Source organism: Struthio camelus, chromosome 5 (assembly GCF_040807025.1).
Source record: "Struthio camelus isolate bStrCam1 chromosome 5, bStrCam1.hap1, whole genome shotgun sequence".
NCBI lineage: Eukaryota > Metazoa > Chordata > Aves > Struthioniformes > Struthionidae > Struthio > Struthio camelus.
The window spans coordinates 41570881-41590866 of NC_090946.1; the positions used below are offsets into that span (position 1 = coordinate 41570881).

The 19986-nt window shown below is 43.7% G+C and overlaps 1 protein-coding gene across 6 annotated transcripts in view; it reads right to left on the reverse strand.

The window, feature by feature from the left end:
* Positions 1-9306: 9306 nt before the first annotated feature.
* The window catches only part of RPAP1 (RNA polymerase II associated protein 1), a 43219-nt gene continuing 32539 nt past the window's right edge, over positions 9307-19986 (reverse strand). For 4 of the 6 annotated variants that reach the window (XM_068945936.1, XM_068945935.1, XM_068945937.1 and 1 more), the window contains 8 exons: positions 19723-19832; positions 17440-17635; positions 16360-16509; positions 15721-15863; positions 13641-14445; positions 11341-11517; positions 10518-10574; positions 9307-9752 (listed from right to left, as the gene is read on the reverse strand). In XM_068945936.1, the coding sequence (XP_068802037.1) occupies positions 9597-9752; positions 10518-10574; positions 11341-11517; positions 13641-14445; positions 15721-15863; positions 16360-16509; positions 17440-17635; positions 19723-19832 (1794 nt within the window). In that variant the 3' untranslated portion in view covers positions 9307-9596. The remainder of the gene's footprint in view (positions 9753-10517; positions 10575-11340; positions 11518-13640; positions 14446-15720; positions 15864-16359; positions 16510-17439; positions 17636-19722; positions 19833-19986) is intronic. The other 2 variants (XM_068945939.1, XM_068945938.1) reach the window with 1 other exon arrangement.

Here is a 19986-nt window from a genome sequence, read left to right on the forward strand (position 1 = left end):
ATGTTACCTGAATAATGGCCACTGAACACATAAACGGTCAGCAAGTGAAATTATAGGCATCCAGACCTATCAATTTCCAGAACATAAGGACAGGGCTCACTGATAGGCATTAAAGGAAACACACAGGTTCATCCTAAATATAATTCCCAGCTTGCATGCAGGATGACTCATAAACATCTCTCTTTTAAAAACTTCTTTGCAATTGGCATCACTGGGGGCCCAAAACTCCTTGGGGAGAAAAGGCTTATTAAATATGGAAAGCTATAGGGGTGGCTCATGGATAGCAGAGCAGAGCAGGAAAAAAAAAAAAAAAAACAGAAGCATAACTTGTACTATTTAGTAATGAGTTAGTCTCCCAACATGGTCAATACTTATCTGATGGGGAATAAAGCAGCAGTAAGATCTCAAAGGCACACACAGTAGTAAAATAGCATGGGATTTTTACTACAGTAAAAATGCAAAAGGACAAATATGTCCATCACCAGAAGGAATAAGCGTCGAGAGATACACATCTTAACTGGGGCATGCCTGCATACACCTAAAAGAATGCTTGGGTGCATCTCGGCAAGCAACAGCAAAGGCTGGCATTTTGAATTGCACTCTCCGACCACAACTATCTGCCAAGGACACTATGTTATTATTTGCAGTTAGATGAAAAGGGGAGTTTGTTATCAAAGAAGTGCTCAAATATAGATACTCACAGCACTTATCTCTCATGATTGGAGACCATCACTCTACTCCCATGAAAATTTAAGAACAGATTCCCTAGGGAAAAGATCAAGGCTAATCTGCAGATGATTTCAGAGATGTTCTCACCTGCACCTTCCCAAAGCAGAGCATCCAAGTTTCCTCAACCAAGAAAGCCTACTAGATTTTGATTTTCCTGGTCTCCACTATAGATTTACCTCGATAGTCTCACTATCTAACAATAAACCAGATATAACTCATGGGAAAAAACAAAGCAGTTTCATTCTAAAGCTCGCTTCTTTAACAAGTATACAGAACAGGAGCATGTGACATTTTTTCTATGAAAAGGTAAAACTTAGTCCACTGAAGCCAGGAGAGCGCAACCTCAGCAGGACTGTTTTATGCTCACGCCTTCTTGTTGCTTTCACGCTGGGAGCAAAGCTGGCAAGCCAAAAAGGCATCAGTGAAGTTTAGCTTTCAGTATGCAGCAAGGAGAATGTGTGAACTTTTTTCAGTTACTGATTTAGCGCAGTTTGCTGGAACAATATGTGGTTACCGAAAATGAAGCCTGAACTAAACCACTAACTATGTTCATCACACTTTAAGAATCTTGTTTTTATAACAATTAATTCTTCAGAAAAGTTCTGTAGAAGACAAGCCAGAAAATAGGCATTCTGTTTCAGGTACAATTTTGAAACACTCACATTTAAGTTCATTGTATTATAAGAAAAAAAGAATTGGGAAAACCTTTCACATCAGAACAGCTCTTAGCCCAGTAATTGGGGTGCTTTGTCGGGGGTCTCCCACTTCACAAGAGACTACCGTAACCTCAGGATGTTGGTCTTTCTGAGGTGGATCATATTCTCTCTTTAGTTTGGAGCAGAAAACCGCATTTTAGAAAGTATTCCTGGCAAGGGTTTAATATGACTATAAAATTGCATTTTCTGTTTAAATAAAGGCCAAGAATTCCCTGCTAGCTACAGGCCTATTGCTTCTTTCTTCCATCTGCAGCAAGCTGTAGAAACGACCAAAATAAATAGCTACAGAAAGCAGTAAGCAAAGAATGCTAGCTCAAAGGAGAACTTAGATTGCATATTGAGAATAGTTTCTTAACCTCAGGAGCAGCCTGGAAGTGAAAGAGACTCTTGCAAGGAGACAATCGGTTTATTGTGCCCAAGACAACATTGACAGTGACATGCTAATTATAGAGGAGCTCTGCAGGCTGCACATGGGCACACCTGCTAGCTTGGCCAGCAGGGCAATGCTAGGCCTTGGTGTCACCAGTGCACGCTGAGAAGGAAAAGGCTTGATTCATGATAAGTAGGACTAATCATCCACAGTCACTGGTGAATGCAAATGCTCAGGTTCTGCCATGTTACCTTTAACTTGCAGATTGTACTATTAGAAAAAATAACGCCCCCTCACCAGGGGCATCTGAGCTTCAGAGATGGCTTTCAAATGTACTATTTGCTGATAAGAGCTCATTGCAAATAAGCATGGTCAGCATGCCCACACTTTCCTCCATAAATATTTCAACTGTTCCTGAAACAGTAAAAGGAAAAAAGGGCCACACAAAAAACTAGCACACTTTACGTCTCATCCCTTTTCCTCCCACTTCCTTTTATCTGCGGACAGGAAGGGGGAGGGCAACGGCAGCCCCTGCCCAAATGATATCATCGATCCAAACCTGATCAGTCTTCTGGAAGGCAGCATGAAGAACAGAAATGAGCCACCATCTGTGGCAGTACAGCTAACGTGCTGCAAGTAAGCTAACACGCGTGTCAGAGAGAAGAGACGCACGATGCTTTTGCAGAGAAGTTTTTGTATCTTTCTACATTTATTTTTGATAATCTATATAAAACAAGTATCAATGTCTGAAACAGCAAGCTGCTTTTTCATGAAGAAATATTAACAACACTCCCTGGCAGTTGCTGCCCAGCACACTTGGGTGGCTGTTGTTTCATCTTCACGCTGTGACACAAATGAACTCCCCAAGCTACAATTCACTACCAGCAACATGATACCTGAAATTAATTCAGAGCTCTTCCCTGTATTCTGAGGGGATCCAAAAACCATCCTGAATTTACACAACAAGGGTAGTTACTAACAAAAGCCTACATGCGTTGAGAAAGTCCACAACATCTTTTTGGAGAAACGCTCATTGATTTCATGAGGCAAAGTAGAAGCGATAATGCTGAAAAGTCACTTTTATGGTGGAAATGGTAACAGGGAGGAAAAGTCACTTGATACACAAGTTTTAGTTTTCCTTTCAGCAGACAGACCCAATAGATTAATCATTAGATTATCAAACAGATCAGAACCAAACTGCACAGTGTGCTTATACCACCTACGGCACAGTCAATCTAAATTTAAAAAAATAAAGTTATAGCCTTCTTTGTTGTAAGGCTTCCAAATGGGATGTCATGCACATTATTTATTAACATCTATCCAGACCTGAGAGATGCAAGCTTCCATCTGAAACCTACTGGCAGCATCTGAAGTCTCCAGTGTAACTACTTAATTACTGATTGTTTCTGCAAACAGAAGCCATAGGAGAATTTAAACGAGAAAGAAATTCCAGTAAAGGACGAGGACAGAAGAGGAAATACAGGGGGGGAACACTGGAGGAATGAGGAGGCTGGGGAGAGAGGGAATCCCGAACAGCAAAGGGGGCCCAGTGAGCACCCCCGGGAGAGCTGAGAGCTGGGGATTCAGCCCCGCACTGCAAGCGGCCCTCCTGCCTTAGGCTGCTGCCCTCCTCCTTCCCTTGGGGAAGCACAAAGCGGCCTTTGGCGTAGCCCCAGAAACGCAGCAGTCACCTCAGCAGGGCAGAGGCCTGAGCAACGCCAGAAAACAGCCACAAAAGGCTCCTGTGGGAAGCTACAGACGTATTTCTCCCCCCTGCAGGAGCACAAAAGCCCCAGCCCCCATGTAATTCAATACAACTAACCTGCTTAGTAGTTTTGAGAGTCCCTTCTGGCCTCCTGGCACGCTGGAAAGCCAATACAATGGGATAAGTCATTTCTTTCCCTCACACTACTGCTGCCACCCAGCACACGCTCCCCAAAGGCTGCTGCTGACCCCTCTCACCGGAGGCTGGGCCCAGGTGCCCCCAGTTCCCGGCAGGCGGCCGAGCCTCACACAGCTGCCGCCCCTCAGCGCGCGAGGCCCCAGGCACATCGGCCACAGGTGGTTTCCCCACCTCTGCCCGGGGACGGAGCTGGGCCCGGAGAGCCGCAGCACCCTGCTGCCACCACCCGAGCCACCGGCCCTTCGAGGGTCAGCGCTGGTCCCACGCGCAGGACCAGAGGTCTCTGTTGTCCCTGAGCTCTTCAAGAGCCCCTCCGCACGCCTCAAAGGCCTCCCAGCGTGCCCCTGCTCCAGTAATAGCCACAGTCCTTCGCGCGGTCCTGGCCCTGACAGTCTGTCTCTGCTACCGCTGGCAGCGGGGTTCAGGCACCCGCCTTAGCCTTGCTCTAGCCCTGCTGCCAGCGCGGCGGCCTCGAAGCGCTGTGTGGGCCCAGGGCCGGTTCAAAGGGGCTCCAGCTGCACTTCCCTGCCGCGTCCTCGGCCCTCGCCGTGATCCCAGTCCCAGTTCTGGGAAAGCACGGCTCACCACTCGTCTCTGCCTTTTCTTCCCTGGAAGGGAAAGGTGTCATTTGGGGAAATGAATAGCACCATGCTCAGGGCAGACTTCCACTGTCCAGGTTTCTCCAGAAAACTTCATTCCAGTCTGTATAGTTTTCCTGGGGAGCTTTGCCCACAGCGAGAGCTTCTTTGAGGATGTGTTGATAATGAGCAACTACTACCTCAACCTCAGCTTGTGCTGTGCTGTAACACGCAAGAGGTGTGACCACGTTTTGACACTGCTAGCGTTTCCAGGTCACATAACCTCCCTTTGGTTGTGGCTGGGACAAGCTGCTACTTTACCGAGCGTCACTTCAAAGGTTTGGTTTCTCATTCATGTTTTAGATTGGTGAGGGCACATAACACGCAAATGTTCCTGGCCTTTCTCATATACCTTTGATTTTATTATGATAGCCAAACACAGTACTTCCCACAAACATCCATTCCCTTGATTGGACTTTGCTAGTTGTTCAACAGACAACTCAGGCTCAATAGAGCACCGCAAAAAAGTTACAAATATATGTATGCCATTACGTCTCATGGACACGGTAAGGGATGGTGCCCTGGCCTCCGGACCAGAGGTCTGCCAACATCTGCTAGCTCTGCTGCAGCAGAAAATAAAAGACCTGGATCCAAAGATGATACAGGTGTAACTCCATCTAAAATTTCTTTTGTTCTTCTTGTGTGTAAGCTGCACACAAGAATTGCTCAGCGTCAGGGCTCTGTGGAGTCTCTCTGTGATGCTGTGCTTGCATTAGCATCTGGTCCTTTCACAAAATGAATCTGCAGTCAGTTTAAATCTGAACCCTTTATACTCTTCTTTTTCTCTTCAGATTGGGGCTGGCAAAAAATCCGTTTGCAGCATTTCTGTGACAGACATTCAAGACTCAAGTTTACCCCCAAAAGGGGGAGGAGGAGAGCACATGGTGACCATTTTGCTCATGCTTACAAAGATTCCTCACTGCACCAAACAAAAGTCCTGAAAATGCCTCCTCACAGTGGGCTCTCTGTTAACAGAAACAAAATGCCAGTTTAAAAAAAAATATATGGCAAAGGCCAATAAATTGCCATAAAGTTATTTGCACAAGGGTAGCAGAAGACCAGCTTTGTGAAAGGAGAGCTTATGAACGTCTGTAAGCTGAAGGAAAACATGCTCCCCCCGCCAATTTGATCATGAGCTAGAGGCATCACTTCCTTGATATTTGTTGAAAGAGTGCTGTAGATCTAGAAAAAAGCAAAAGCTAGAATTAACATGTCTCTCTACTCCGTTTTCTGTCTGACACCAAAAGAAATGCACTTGTCTGACCTGTAGTATATTTATAGACCCAAATCTTGTGGTTTGTTCTATCTGTCCATGACTTCATCAGCAAAGCGTTTAGGGTTTGCCTGATATTAAGTAGCTAGACAGAATGCATTAGTCTAGAGATTGATTATTAAATTCCATTGTCAAACTTAAGTGGTCAATAAAGACAATGGAATGCAAGTGCTTCAACCATATAATGCTTTGTGGGGGTATTACTGTTAGGAAATTCTCAAGTGTGGGCTTCTCACAGTGGGATTTCAGTACTATTTTGATTTCTTCCTTGCCCAACTCTTTCCTCTGTTAGGCTTTGTCCTAGCCCAGTGCATAGTACAGCCAGCTACTGAGTCACCTGTATCTTCTTTAGAAGCTGCAGCCACTCAGCAGAAGTGGGCCAAGGCACGAAATATGAATTTTAACCCAAGGAAATGAAGTGTGCTGATGGAAACACTCTTTCTACCCTTTTAAAATGGAAATAAAGATTCAATGTAATGCAGAAAATTTCTCTCTACTGTTGCCATTACAGTTACGGGATGCATAACTGTGAGAACCCCACAGTATTACCTGCCAGCTCAGCATCAATACTAGAAGGAAGTATTATCTTCAACTCATCTCGTCTCAAAAACCACATTGTTGTTGTCTTCCAGCATAGCTCTTGCTGAATTTGCCCCAAGACAGATTCCCACTGTTCCTACATGGCATAACGCCCATAACGTGGATGGAAGCAAGCATCTTTGAGCTACTATTGGCCAGATGTTGTTTCTTTCTGCTAATTAAAAGACAGCATCCATTTCCCTTTGTCCTCTGATCAGAGTTATTGGGCAGTCTAAGCTGTTCTGAGTTAGAACAGCCCAGAAAGTTAGCGTAGGTCTTATTGAAGCAGGGCTATGTTCTTCTGGAAGCAACCTTAAGCCTTTGATAAGAAGTTAAGAAGTCAACCTTGCCCATCAACCTTTGGGCAGCTCTTCATATTCTTTGTTTTCTCTGTTATTTTGATTAGGATTGAACTGGATTAACAGAAGTGGCACACTTTGTTCCTGCTTCAGACTGCATTCAGCTTAAGGTTTAAGCTTCCGTTCACTGTACTAGTATCTTTCCTAAATGCTCCTGATGGCAAAGCACTGAATGATCCTTAGCGATCAATCACATGGAAAATTGTTAAGTTATCTGCATTTTCTCCAAAAGTACTTAGAGTAATTGAAAATGCATAAAATCCAAACTAGGTGCAAGGTTTTTTTTGAGTCCCAATTGCACTGCAACCTAAAAAGTCTGTATTTAAAATAGATAAAGCAATGCCCTCTAGTGTTCTGCAGAGAAATCTGAAACAAAGCTTCCCAAAGCCTTATTAAAAATTAAAAAAAAAAAAAAAAAAAAAAATCAAAGCACAGCTAAACTTCTGAAAACTCATGGCTGTCATGCAGCCCACTTAATCTGCTCTGTACACAGGTGTGGCCTCCAGAACTATTTGGCATCCTTTTCTTTCTCCCATTGCTGGTGCTTGCAGCTGAATTCCACATCAAAAGATGTAAATATTTTCTGGGCATACACTGAGGGTCTGAGGCGCATCTGGGAACAAGAGGGGCTTTTCAAAAAGAGGCAAAAGCCTGATCCATTTTTCTCCCCAGAGTTCACAAAATAAATGAAATTAACCTCTTCTCTCATCATGCACAAATACCATCTGTGGATAGGATTTTACTATCACCCCACTTGTGGCACATGAGAAGTCCCATAAACCTCCACCCTGCACCTTCCCCAAGCGCACACAGCATTTGGCACTCTGTGTTACTGACCACCACACCAGCAGGATGCTTTTGATTTGAAGAGCTTTCTCACAAAGCAATGTTCCAAAGATGAATGGGTTTCCTTACAGTATGTAGCATTCCCAAGGTATTGATAAATTGCAAGTAGAGCTGTCCAGACTAAGAAGACTTAAACATTAACGACAGTGAGCATTCTTCGTTCCAAAAAGTACAGAATTATCAAAATGTTTATTTACACCTTATACACATTCCAAAACTCAACTTCGCATTGCAAAAGGACAGGAAGGGTTTTTTTTTTGTTTTTGTTTTTTTAAAAATAACTAGAGGTCAGAAAAGCAAGTGGCAAAATCCTTAATGAAAGATGAAAGCTGTTCTTAAATGGGCAGCCAAGGAGTCATTAAATCTCTCCACTCGTTGGTCTTGAGACACTACTGCCAGGTTATCATCCAGACAGAACAAAAACTTGATTGCCTTCAATAAAACTTTTAATCACATCAAGTACTTCTAAAATAATTAAGAAATAAAAAAAAAAAAAATCAATGTTGACCACTTTGTGCTTTTGTTACTTCATAATATTGATCTGCAACTGAGAGAAATCACAGATCAAAAGCCGCAATAGGAAAAAAGATACTAGAATGAAACATAAGCTCTGCCCATGTCCTATTTGAAATAAAGAGGAAAAGAGGTGGAACAGACTGAAGATAAACCAGAAACACTGTCTTGCGACCTGAAGGGGACTGAACGAGAGAACTGCCCTTGCAGAGACAGCAAGCACAGCCGTAGGAGTTGCTACCTTGAATTTTTTTCCAGTCTGGAACAATTTCAATCAGTACAAGCTGTTCAGGGGCCTACACGAATGAGTTCGCTATAGTGTCAAGGAGTAAATTGAGATGCATATTCTTATTAGCAAAGTTCCTCACTCTTACGAGCACATTCACTGGATCAAGGCCGAGACAGGAATGGACTCTTCCGAGGGAAGCTAGCTTGGCCTGTACAGTAGATAAAGAGAGAAGTTTAAGTCTTCAGGCTAGGCATCACCCTGCACCTTCCAAAAGAGTTTATTCACAAGAACAAAACAAATGAACTTTAGCAAGTTCTTTTCAAAGAAGCAACTCCCCTCCCCTCAAGCCTGCCAGACACTCCCAATAGTTTTTGCAAAATTGGGATATGAATGAAACATTGGCCTCAGTAAACTGCACTAAGCAGTATATTCTGAGCTTGAGCTGGCCCTCCTGATGAGCCTTTCAGGGCAATACACTTGCAGCCCTTGTGGTTGACTTAGGATGCGAAGTGGGGTCAATTTAGGAATTTTTAAAATTAAGTTTAAACTTAGGAACTTCCACTTTAAAATTTAAATTATATTCCCCTCTTCTGAGGGGACAATCAATGCACACTCTAGTTAAACAAGCAGGTACTTGGGTTTTTTCCCCCTCTTATAGGGAGCGGTGACTGCTGAGCATCCTGCAAAGAAATTATTTTTTAATCTTGTGACACACAACTAAATTAAGAGAGAAAAGCAAGCAGGTTAGAGACTGTCCAAAAGACAGCCAAGGGAGGATGCACCATTGTATCTACCACTGCATTAGCAACTATTGTTTCTGTTGCATCCTTAGAGGTCTGATGTAAAACATCTGCATGACTGATAGCAACCACAACACTGTCCTAGATAAACTACCTGTTTAAAAACAAAACAAAACCCAATCAAAAAAAAAAAAAAACAGCGCATAGGATCAGCTTTTTTCTTCTTGTGTTGTCATTCTGTTTGCAAGGGGACCATTCAAACAAAGCTCAGGACAAAAAAGCAAGGAAGAGGTCTGCATTCAGAAGATGGAGATGAAGACTGACATCATCTCAAGAACCCACAACATCCAGCTGGAATAAACCAAACAACTTTTTCACGTCTTTCCTTTTATTCAGTCCAATGCCTCCCAGGCACATTTTTCTCATCTCCTCCAGGAAGAAGCAGAAGAACTTGAAGAATGGAAGAACACGTCCCAGCCTTCAGCATGGGGAGGCCATACACATATCTTGTCATATCTTGAGAAGACTTGTATTGTTGTGCAAGGCTAGGTGCATTCTAATAGCGCTTCACTTTGCAGAGACACCAAGATTGTCCAAGCAAGACACCGTTACCTATCTGAAGTGGGTGTTTTTTCATCACTGAAGCATGAACTAAGCTTTTCCATTCTTCCCCTTGGCCCTCCTCTTACACAAGCGCTTTGCTATGAGACTAGCAATGATGCATTCTCCTCCTTTTCTTTCTGCGTCACCATCTGCAGGTACTTTAGTCGCATAGAAGGGAGTTGCTCATAAAGATCAAATCCCAAAGGGCTCTCTGCATTCAGCATTTTGTAGTAGAGAAGGTGCTTTTTCAAGGTCTGAAGAAAGAAACAGCAGCCATCAAGCATGTCTGAGAGGTGTGAATCTAATGTTTTCTCCCCATCTCCCACACAACATAATAAAACACCAGATATTACAACTCCATCATGCCCAGCATGTTTAATTGCATCATCTTCAGTAGAACTGTAAAAGGTGAGTTTCTCTCAAGAAAAATTCACTTTTGGTTTGCATGAGATGTCCCCTTTTGAACGTTAACTCCACCGTCTCCTCAACAGCCCCTCACACTGACTTCTTGTCAGAAGTCCAAAGAGATACATTCCTAGATCCCAGTCAGAACCCATGGGCACTAGACATCAAGGGCCAAGTGACTCAGCACTTTTACATAAATGATGAACTTTGGTATGATAAGGCAGAACGGAAAAGAGGAGAAACTTAGAATCTGTTTGGTTCTTTTGTGGGGGAACATCCAATTATGAGAGAAGGGAGATCCTTGCTGGCCTCCTGTTCATAGTTGCGATCACCTCTAAAACCTCTCACTACCCACATATAATGGTGCTCAGGCAAAAGGCACAGATCTAGAGAACGAGATCTGTGTCATTGGGCTCTGAACACCGAGTTGAATTACAACAAGAACTAGCTAACGGTAGATATAGCCGTTATAGGTCAAAATCCTGCAACTAATCTCCTCTCACTCTCAAATCAGCAGTGTAGATAAAAGCAAATCTCAAAAGCCAAAGCTCTAACAGCACCAAGCCTGTAGAACCAAAGTCTTGGTGGCACACACTGGTCTTTGCAGAGCCTACCTTATCCACCAAGAGCCATGTCTTCTTCAGCATGCTTTTCCGAGCAGCATCACCCTCCTAGGAACAAAACACACACTTTATTTAATGCAGCACAACGCTAGCTTTGCCCATGGGCCGTGCAGCACTCCAGGATGATGCTCTTCTCATTACGATGCTCCAAACAACAACCTGTTCCACCAGAAAGGGCTTGAGATGACCGTCGCTTGGATCTCACACCTCTCCTCCTTTCCCAGACTAGTAGCCTTACGAGACACTGAAGTCAATGGAGTTGTTCTTACATTGCTATCGCTGAAACTCAGCTGAAACCTGAACTATTACATAGAATTGTGCGTCAAACAAAGGTGAAGCGTTAGCAAAAGGAACCAGTGCTGGGGCCAAGGCCAAGGGAAGGCTCCTGCTTGGTTAACTCATGCAGGGAGTAAGTCATTCAAGCAAGAAGGTGATAGGAGAGAGCACCCCACACCTTAGCCTCTGCCTGGGGCACTCAAATCTATCATGAGCTCCCTCACCCTCTGTGCTTCATTCTTCCCTTCTGAACAATAGCTCAAATGGTTGCTGACCTTGAAGGGTTATGTAGGACTGGCTGTCATTAATGCATGCTTTTTAGGGTATACTGAACAAGAGCTGCTGTCTGTCTCATAGGCGGGCGGATTCCACCTGCAGATCTCAAACAGCTGCATCGTCTTCAAAACACACAATCTTTGTTTTCAAGTAAAACACGCCCAGGGGTCAGTAACTGACCACAAGCTGCATTGGACACTTGGGAAGAGCAAGTGCAAAACCCAAAGCTTCTAGCCCAGAGGCTCTGCTATCCATTACCCACCTGTGTGGTGCTATCTTGGGAGAAAATAAAGCTGTTCACATGAGCCACAGCTACCACATAAAGAACAGGGCACCAGGAGTGGCGCAGTGCTCCGGTGACCAGTGTTCGGAAGTAGAGTCGCAGGAGGTTCAGGTTATCCTCAGGAGGGGCAGTATATCGCTCAAGAGGCACGGGGAACTGCAAAAAAAAATCCACCCAGTGACAACATTAGTTTGCATGCAGGAAAGTTCATGTCTTTAGTGTCCCCTTCCCCAAATGTTTAAATGTGGGCTGCCACATAACAGGGTGCACCTCAGTGGCACAACCCCTATTAGGAGCAGGGCTGTTGCTGTCCGTGCTAACTCATGTGACATGCTCTTGACAAAACATCTTCAAGGCCTCTTCAGCTTTACAGAGAGATGTTTTACTGGATACATGACTACAGCCGCTTTTGGCACAGGCAAGAAGAGTGCTTTCGAAACAAGGAGACGGCAACTTCAACTGCACTGCATCCTGATAATGTGTCACAAAGGCTTACATTGACCTATGCGTTTAGCCAGAAAGGGAAAGCATGTATAATATATTCAATGTGCCAGAGTTAATGCAGCTGTTAAGTGACACTTCCAACATTTTTCTGACTTCACTGTCCAGCTTTAAAAAAAAAAAAAAAAAATAGACCAGAAAAGCTTTTAGCATCAACTTACTTCTGGAGAGAAGAGAAGCAAACAAAAATACAATTTTTATTCTCAAGTTTTAGACAAGCTCTCTAGAGCTGAAATTATGTATTTCTCTTTGGAGCATCTTCTTCATGAGATCAAAAACAATTATTGATTTTACTCAACTCAAAAAGTAGATGCCATTTTGTCATTGAAGACTACAACAAACTTCAGTCTTTCAGTACCAAAAAAAAGTATTACTGAAATATTTCCTGCCTGATAGGTTATCTTTAGCTTGACTTAAAACAAAACAAAGGAAAAAAAAAAAACACAGAAAAGTGATCTTGCACAAGTTTTCCAAAACAGAATTTGTTTTCAAGCAAAAAACAATCAAAATACCATCCAAAGTACTCAGCATTTAAAAAAAGAGCATGCGTAAAGCAAGGCATAAAAACCTGCTATGTAGCATATACCACAATTCCAGAGCTGAGGGAAAAAGCACCTGACCTAGAATCAAGGCTTTCGTCTGGAACATGGCATTCAGCCCTGCTCCTCTCTGTACTGGTGGAAGTAGAACAGGGCTGCTGAATAGGGAGAAGTCAAACAGGGAAGGTCTATTGGGACTATCAAGAGAATAGACAGCTTATCATAAGGCAGATAGAAGATCTTGGCTTATATAGCTTAAGAAACAAAGGCTCATCTGGGCATAACAATGTAGTAAAACTGGCCTAAGGGCTTCCACAACCCAAACAAAAACACTGCAGCCACGTGAGGCACAGCACTGACCTCAGGTAACCTCACCCTGCTGGTTCACAGTTCAGTTATTGGAAAAAAAAATTTTGAAAGGTTAACTTTCCATTAGCAAACTTCAGGCTAGATCAGGTATTTTGTCATTTTGCAACTGATACAGAGCTTAGGGCCAGCTAAATTCAGTCTCTTGTGCTCTGCTCATTCAAAAGAAATGCAGTCCTGCCCTTGTCAGATCAAATTTTTTTGCCGAGTGACCCAGTAAAGCAGAACTCCAGTATAAGCAGCTGTGCAAATGCTCAGAGAGGGAAAAGGATGTTCATGCATCAGGCAAGAGACAGTTTAGTATCAGGGAGAGAGAAGACATATTTAAGCAAAAGGTCATTGCCGGAAGAAGAACAGGTGCAAACTGGCCCTTCATACACGTAGGCCATAAGTTAGAAGGTTGTCTGATACTAGACCAAGCAGGGTGTGGGACAGATTCCATTGGAAGCTACAAACAATTTCGCGGCTCCCTCCCTCCACGTATACACACTGTCTGCTCTCAAAACAAAGTTCAAAAGGGTTCTGAGAAGGATTATGTGATAGGAGGCCTGCACCTATGTGGACTGGACTTTGGTTTTCCAGGCTTACAATAAAGCATGCTATTAAAAAAAAAAATTATGTAGAAGTACCAGCAACTGCTGTCATAGCCCTAAATCAAAAGAATATTGCTTTCCATCCTTCCCTTTTCACATTATTCAGGAACAATAAGGACCTTGTAAGCAAACAAACCATGGTTATTCTACTGGATAACGAGGGATGAAAAAGGAAAGGAAGTGCTGGGCGGATGCCCAAATCAAAGTTAGGGAAACACAGTCAGGAGCACAGCATCCCAGGGATGAGAAGTACCAGCTAACTACTCTAAGCCAGGGTTACCTGCTGAAGCGGGACCCTCAGTGCCCTCAGAATACTTGTGTGCTCCCCAAAGACAGAGAGTCGCAGATGAACGCTGAAACGCTTCTGCAGAGGCAGAAGAACAAAGGCTCCAAAGAGTGGATCTCCAAAGGATACACCTTCAAACTGCTCCAGGAGACTTGTATAGAGATCATGGAATGAAGCCAAACCAGGGAGAGGAGCATCCAAGTTCAGGGAATCCAGTGCTTTGGGCTGGCAATAGAGAGAGAGAAGGGCAGCTGTGTAGCAATGGATTGGTGCTTCTAGAAAGAGGTCACCGCCTGTGAGGAAGACACACATAAGCCGTGCAAGTTTGGCAGCAGCAGGGATGCTCTGAAGGGTTTTAGCACGCCAAGTTTCCAGTAACAAGATCCACTGCAAGTTCCAGGTCACAGTGTTGACTAGATCAAGTGGGAGAGAGTTCAGCACAGCCCCCCGCGTTTCTGCACTCGTCACTTTGTTGTAGAGTTTGATAAGGGGAAAGAATGGCCAGTCTGAAGGAAGGATGGGCCCTTTGACTGCAGGAAGCAGCATTGACTGGATGAGGTAATTCTGTCCTTGGTAGGATGCCCGGGAACGCACTAGGGTAGGTTGTAAGTGAACAAAATGAGAGAGGTAACAGGAGCGGATGAAACGCAGATTCTGGTACGATTCTCTCAGCAGGACACCACGGGTAGGCTTGGAAAAAAATGCTGCCAGAGAGCCAGGCTGTGCCAGTTTGGCACTGGTACCCAAGTGCAGGATATCAGAGAAGTCAGCTGCTTCTGGCCCTCCAGCTTTCCCTTCACTGCAAGATAAAAGATAAACATCAGTCCTTTAAAAACAAAAACCCCCAAAAAATCCCACCACCACCAGAAATTCATCTCTATCATCTCCTTGGATCAGGGACAGTGGTATGCACAGAACTCCCAACAGTCTCTGCAGCATTCAGCTGGGATAATACTGAGTCGCTGTAAAGCATCAGCTCTGTTAACACCCACAGGAAATTCACAGAACTACATTTGGAGTCAGCAACACTAAGGCCTTGCCGTGAAAAACCTTCACACAATGCCAGCAGCCTGGTCTGCAGGCTGCAATCCCCTGTCCAGGGGGACAGCCTACTTACCAACACAGCTGTCAGGATACTGAGGTGAAATACTGCATATCATAAAAGGCCTCTAGGCATCAATAAGACCATTCTCACAACAGCAGCTTTGCAGCTAGCACTGGCAAGGTCAGGGAAACACCACAGACCAGACTGGTAACTAGAATTTAGGATGGGGGAGGGAGAGTCAAACCCACATGCCACAATCTCAGATTAGAGACCGACAAGGTCTTGTATTACTTGCCAAATTCTCACAAAAATGGTAGCTCTACAGTAGTGGGGTTTTTTTGTCGTTTTGTTTGTTTGGGTTTTTTCGCAAAAACACTTTCCTTTTGAAAGGAGAATTTTCTGAAGAAGTCTGATATCCCCCTGCAGCACCTTCATCCAACCTCCTACAGGGTGCACCATGGCAAGTTTCAAGAGGATTGTGACAAGCAAAATAAACCACTACCATCTTTTTGGCCAGACGTGAGAGGTTTCACGTTTGAGATCCCCATTATTTCCTTCAGTTCAAGGTGGAAAACACAACTGTTGTCAAAACAAACAGCAAACCAAAACGTGTGTGTACTTGTATATTAAGGATGAGAGGAAGATTTAGTAAACTCTTCAGAGTAGGTCAGGTTTCCATCTACTTTCTAGACTCAGTTTGGTGTTCACTATTCTCAGGACAACGGATGCTGGGCCTTGGTAAGCATCAGTTCTATCAGAGATCAAAGGACTCTTGCCACAGAGGAGATCAAAAGAAATTTGAGACATGTCTCAATATTGCTATGCTGGAGAGAAAGCTGCAGCCATAATGCTGGTCTGACTAGAAGACTATGACTGGAGAGTATGACATTGAGTATCGCAGATTTCAAAACAGGCCCTGTGAAAGGCCAAAAATTATTACAAAATGCTAATGCCAACATCTGCTTTTTCATCCTTTCTCAAGGCTTCCCCTATCCAAAGATCACAAAAGGAAAAAAATGTAAAGCTTACGGAAAAAACTCTGGATTAAAGGCAAGATCCAGTAGGACCTCATGAGCCAGATGTTCACTTCCTGGCAACAGACGGCTTAGCAATGCCATGGCAACACAGTGATGGAGTGAGGCATGCTGGGCATAATCTGGACAAGTGCCTGCCTGTACAGGAAACAAAACCGAACAACAGATAAAAGCAATACACCATTTGTCAACAAGGCAATCATAAGGAGAGGAGGATGAGTGGAGACATGAATCTCATTGGAAAGTAAGAGACTAAGGCAGACTGCAAGAGCTGTCAGGCATGCATATGGAGATCTTTCTCCTTCCCCTGAATGTCCTAGACAGTCAGGCACAGTTCTTGAGTGTACTGCTAAAAAAGTTATTCTCACTCTAGCCCAAAGATAGGCAGAAGCATAATTTTGCCACTTAAAGTATTTTGGATCTAAGTCCCCACATCAATAATCATAAAAGTGAAGATATTATTTGCTGATGGGGCCAGAATGGTGAGACAGCTGGAGAGTCACCCGACTTAAGTCAGGTATGAGAAAGAAAATAGAAGCAAGGACCAGTTGTCAGTTTGACACATTAACGAGTTGGAGAGGCTAGGGCGAAGTGAATTTCTGGATGAAAGAAAAGAAAGGACTAACAACAATACCATTCTCCGAGCCAACGTTAACACAAAGTACTGCAGATGATATTCATGGCGCAATATCCATGCAGATGAGGGTGTTACAGAGGGAGGTCCAGTCTGCCAGCTCAGATGCAGATAATCCTTCAAGCCTTTGAAGTCCAGCACAGAGCTGTACTATAGAGAAATCAGAAGTGAAGACAAATACTACTAACAGTCCCTGCTTGGAAGGAAATAAACTTTAGTCGTCCCCAAGGTCTGCCCCCAACCCTTTCCCATGAGAATACCTGTCGGCTATTCCAAAAAGGAGTAGCCTGATAAATACTCCCTTTTCTGTCTCAGGGCATGCCCATATCCATCATAACCATCCCTTCTTCAAGTAACCAATAGTCACTGCCTACATTTTCCACAGTGCTTTGTAAGGCAGAAGTCAGGGCAGTGGCTTAAGAGTTCTCTCTCTTGTCTGGTAAGGTACTGCTATTAGTGACTGATCAGCTAATTCAACATAAGATTACAAAGGAAAGCTCTGAGAAAGCTTATGGCAGGCACTTTGCCTCTCTAAGGTGTTCTGTCATTTCTTCTTCAGAGTTTGCACTCTTCCATGACACTATTATTCTGAAAATTCAGGGCAACCACAAGTTGGAAGAAACCTATTCAGCCACTATAGCACTCACTCTCTGGTTTAATTTTATCTGCTTCTTCTTTGTTATACCTCCTTCAATGCTTCCCCCTCCAGCCTTTTGGCTAAGGCCAAAAACCAGTTATTCAAAATTTCTCATTCTTTATAAATTCATCCTTTGTGCCTAATTGTTCTTCGCCACCCTGCTCTGAAATAATTCCAGCTTCCCACTGTCAACTGGATATTGAAATACAAAGATAAAAGACACTTTTTGGATCCTAGTCCCACCTATTCTGAAAATGGGGGGTATTTCTCTCTTGCACTTTGATCATTCTAAATCAAAAAAAAAAACAAACAAAAAAAACCACACACAACAATTCTGCCTCAGTCCTACTAACAACACTCTTAAGAGGTTAGCATTTGTATTTTCCTAGGCTTAAGTGTATTGTCATTCACACTGAACTTACAGTGAAAAAGTCAACTCTCACCTTGCTGATCAGCCCTTTGTGAATGTGCGTGATGCTATTGATGAGAAAGAGGAGGGCAGTGAGGAAGGGGAAAGGTGACTTGGAGCCAACTAGGCTCAGGGGAGGTTTGCCTCCAGTACAACTCAAAGACACAATACTGAAGACAGACTCTGGTGCTGGGGCACAGGACAGAGGATTGCACAAAGCAGAACATGGCCTGTGTGAACAGAGAAAGAGAGAAAGATCAGGTCAAAGAGCACTCATCTCACTGAAGATTTCTCTTGTAAGAATGTTGCTATCTGTACCTTGCTACACACTGCAGTCAAATGGAAGCCCCAGGAACTGGGCATGAAAAAAACCTAATGTCACAGTTGGTCAGGTAAGCGCTATTGCCATACAAGCTTATGCCAGTGAGCTGCTGTGATGAATTCTAATCTTCGGCTAAACTCTTCATGACATGAGAAAAATACTGAGGTAATGATGCACCTCTGATGTCAAACATTTAAAAGCATTGGGCCCTTGATTAAATAAAAAACAAACCAAAAATTTCCTATAGGCACATATAATCCAGACTAATAAGGCTGCCCACCCACTCAGGACATTTCAAAAATAAGCTGGCCTTTTGGCTTTGCTTGCCAGTTTATACCTAGAACTGATACTGTAAAAGTGCTGCCTCTCATGAGCCCATGAAAGGCATATTTAGAAAGTCTGTTCAGAAGAACCTGGCTTTAATGTACGTGGAGATGACTGTCTATGCAGACTGCTCTTGGTGTGTGCTCACTCTCTGCAAGGGAAATTAAAACCTTTCATACCAGTACTACTTACAGGGTCCACACCTGGCATACTATGTCTGCACAGGCAAGATCACTACAGCCTGTAGCACGTTGCTAAACAGTAATGGGCAATATGGCAAATCCTGTCAAAGATCCACACAGTTATTTTGTAACAGGTAACTATTTACTCTTTAAATGCACTGCTCTTCCACTGGCATTGCCATGCAGAAGGTGGGTGCTCAGAGCTCACTGAAAGGAGGACTCTGCTCTGTGAAGAGGGTTTCTGATCTGGGACCCAAGGAGCGGCCTGAACTCCAGGCAGCCTCTGTGTATGTCCGGAACACACAAAAGCTGCCTGCACTTAGAGGAAACTGGCCCTAATCTGCCCAGAATGTTCAGACAAGATTGTCAAAATCTTAAGGTGAAGATCAGCTGACCCTTCATTTTACCAGTAAATGTTACAAACCGCCTAGGAGAATTCTTACTGATGGACTTCTACAGCCTGACCAAATCCACTGGTTTTCAGACCTCAGAGATCATCAGAAAAGGGCTAACACGTACCTTTGTGTTGGAAGCTTTGGTGCTAAGAGCTTCAGGGCTCAGTTCTCAGTCATGAAAGAGCATGAGCCAAACTGTTTGGTGAACATTCAAATACTAAGGCACTAGGTCAAAGATTTCAAAGTCAAAGATTTCAAGTGCCATTTCTGTCAGATGCTCTCAGAAGCAGTTGAATCCCTCTCTGACTACAACAAGGGTTAAGCCTTTCAGATTCACTCTCTCCAGAGGATTAATCACCGGCTCCCTCTACTGCAAAAGACCAGAATATCTTCAGTGCAGAAGAGAACTTGAGCTTTATCTCAGGCCCTAGGGTATCCCAAATGTCTGAAAAGACACCTTGGTACATGGCCTTTCTCTTTCCTGCGGGGGCTTTCATGGCCTTTGTGAAGCTTTGCAGGCGCTTAAGAAAGACAGAGTGTACTTTAACTCTTCTTATAAAAGCAGCATCATGCAGACTGTGTGAATGGTACATGTATCTCCCTGACATGAGAAGCACCCAAATTAATCTTTTATGTTTTTCATTTTTGCCACTGAGACCAAAGAAGAATCAAAGCCAGGAGCGACTAAGTCAATTTGGAATTGACATGAAACACAACTGCATGGGAGGGCAGCGTCTGCAGAGATGACTGGAAGGAAGAACTGGAGAACCTCTGTCCGCTCACAGCAAAAAGAAGGGTGGCTGCAGAAGACAGGGCAAGTTGCAGACAGAGTCCTAACACGCTAATTCACACACTTTCAGTATCACACATATGGGGTATATATGTACAGGGAAAGAAATGCGAGGGGGGAAACTGCCTGAAGCAAAACTGTTCTTTGATATAATCTAGGCCAATACTAGAGAATTTCTTTTCTCCGAGTGAGTCCTCAATCCCTGAACCACTTCACTTCTTACATTCCTGACCACACATTATAGTGTGGAAGAGAGGCTTCCTTAGCTTCTGCCTACAACATCTTAGTAATGAAATGATTTTACCTGAGCAAATCCCACATGCTGTGTAGGGCTGGCTGGCTGAGAAGGGGCAGCAGTACCTCAGATGTCAAGTGTTCCAGCTCCTCTAAGCAGTCAATTGGATTAACTGATGGCTGCAGAAAACACAAAAGTAGGCAAAAAGATTGTGAATGAAGGCATTTCAATGAAGGAGAAAAGCAGATTGATCTATTTTCTCTTTTGTTTAAAAGCTCTTTGCCAACCCACATCATCTATTTAGTGATACTGGTTAGAGCCAGCTACAGGTTA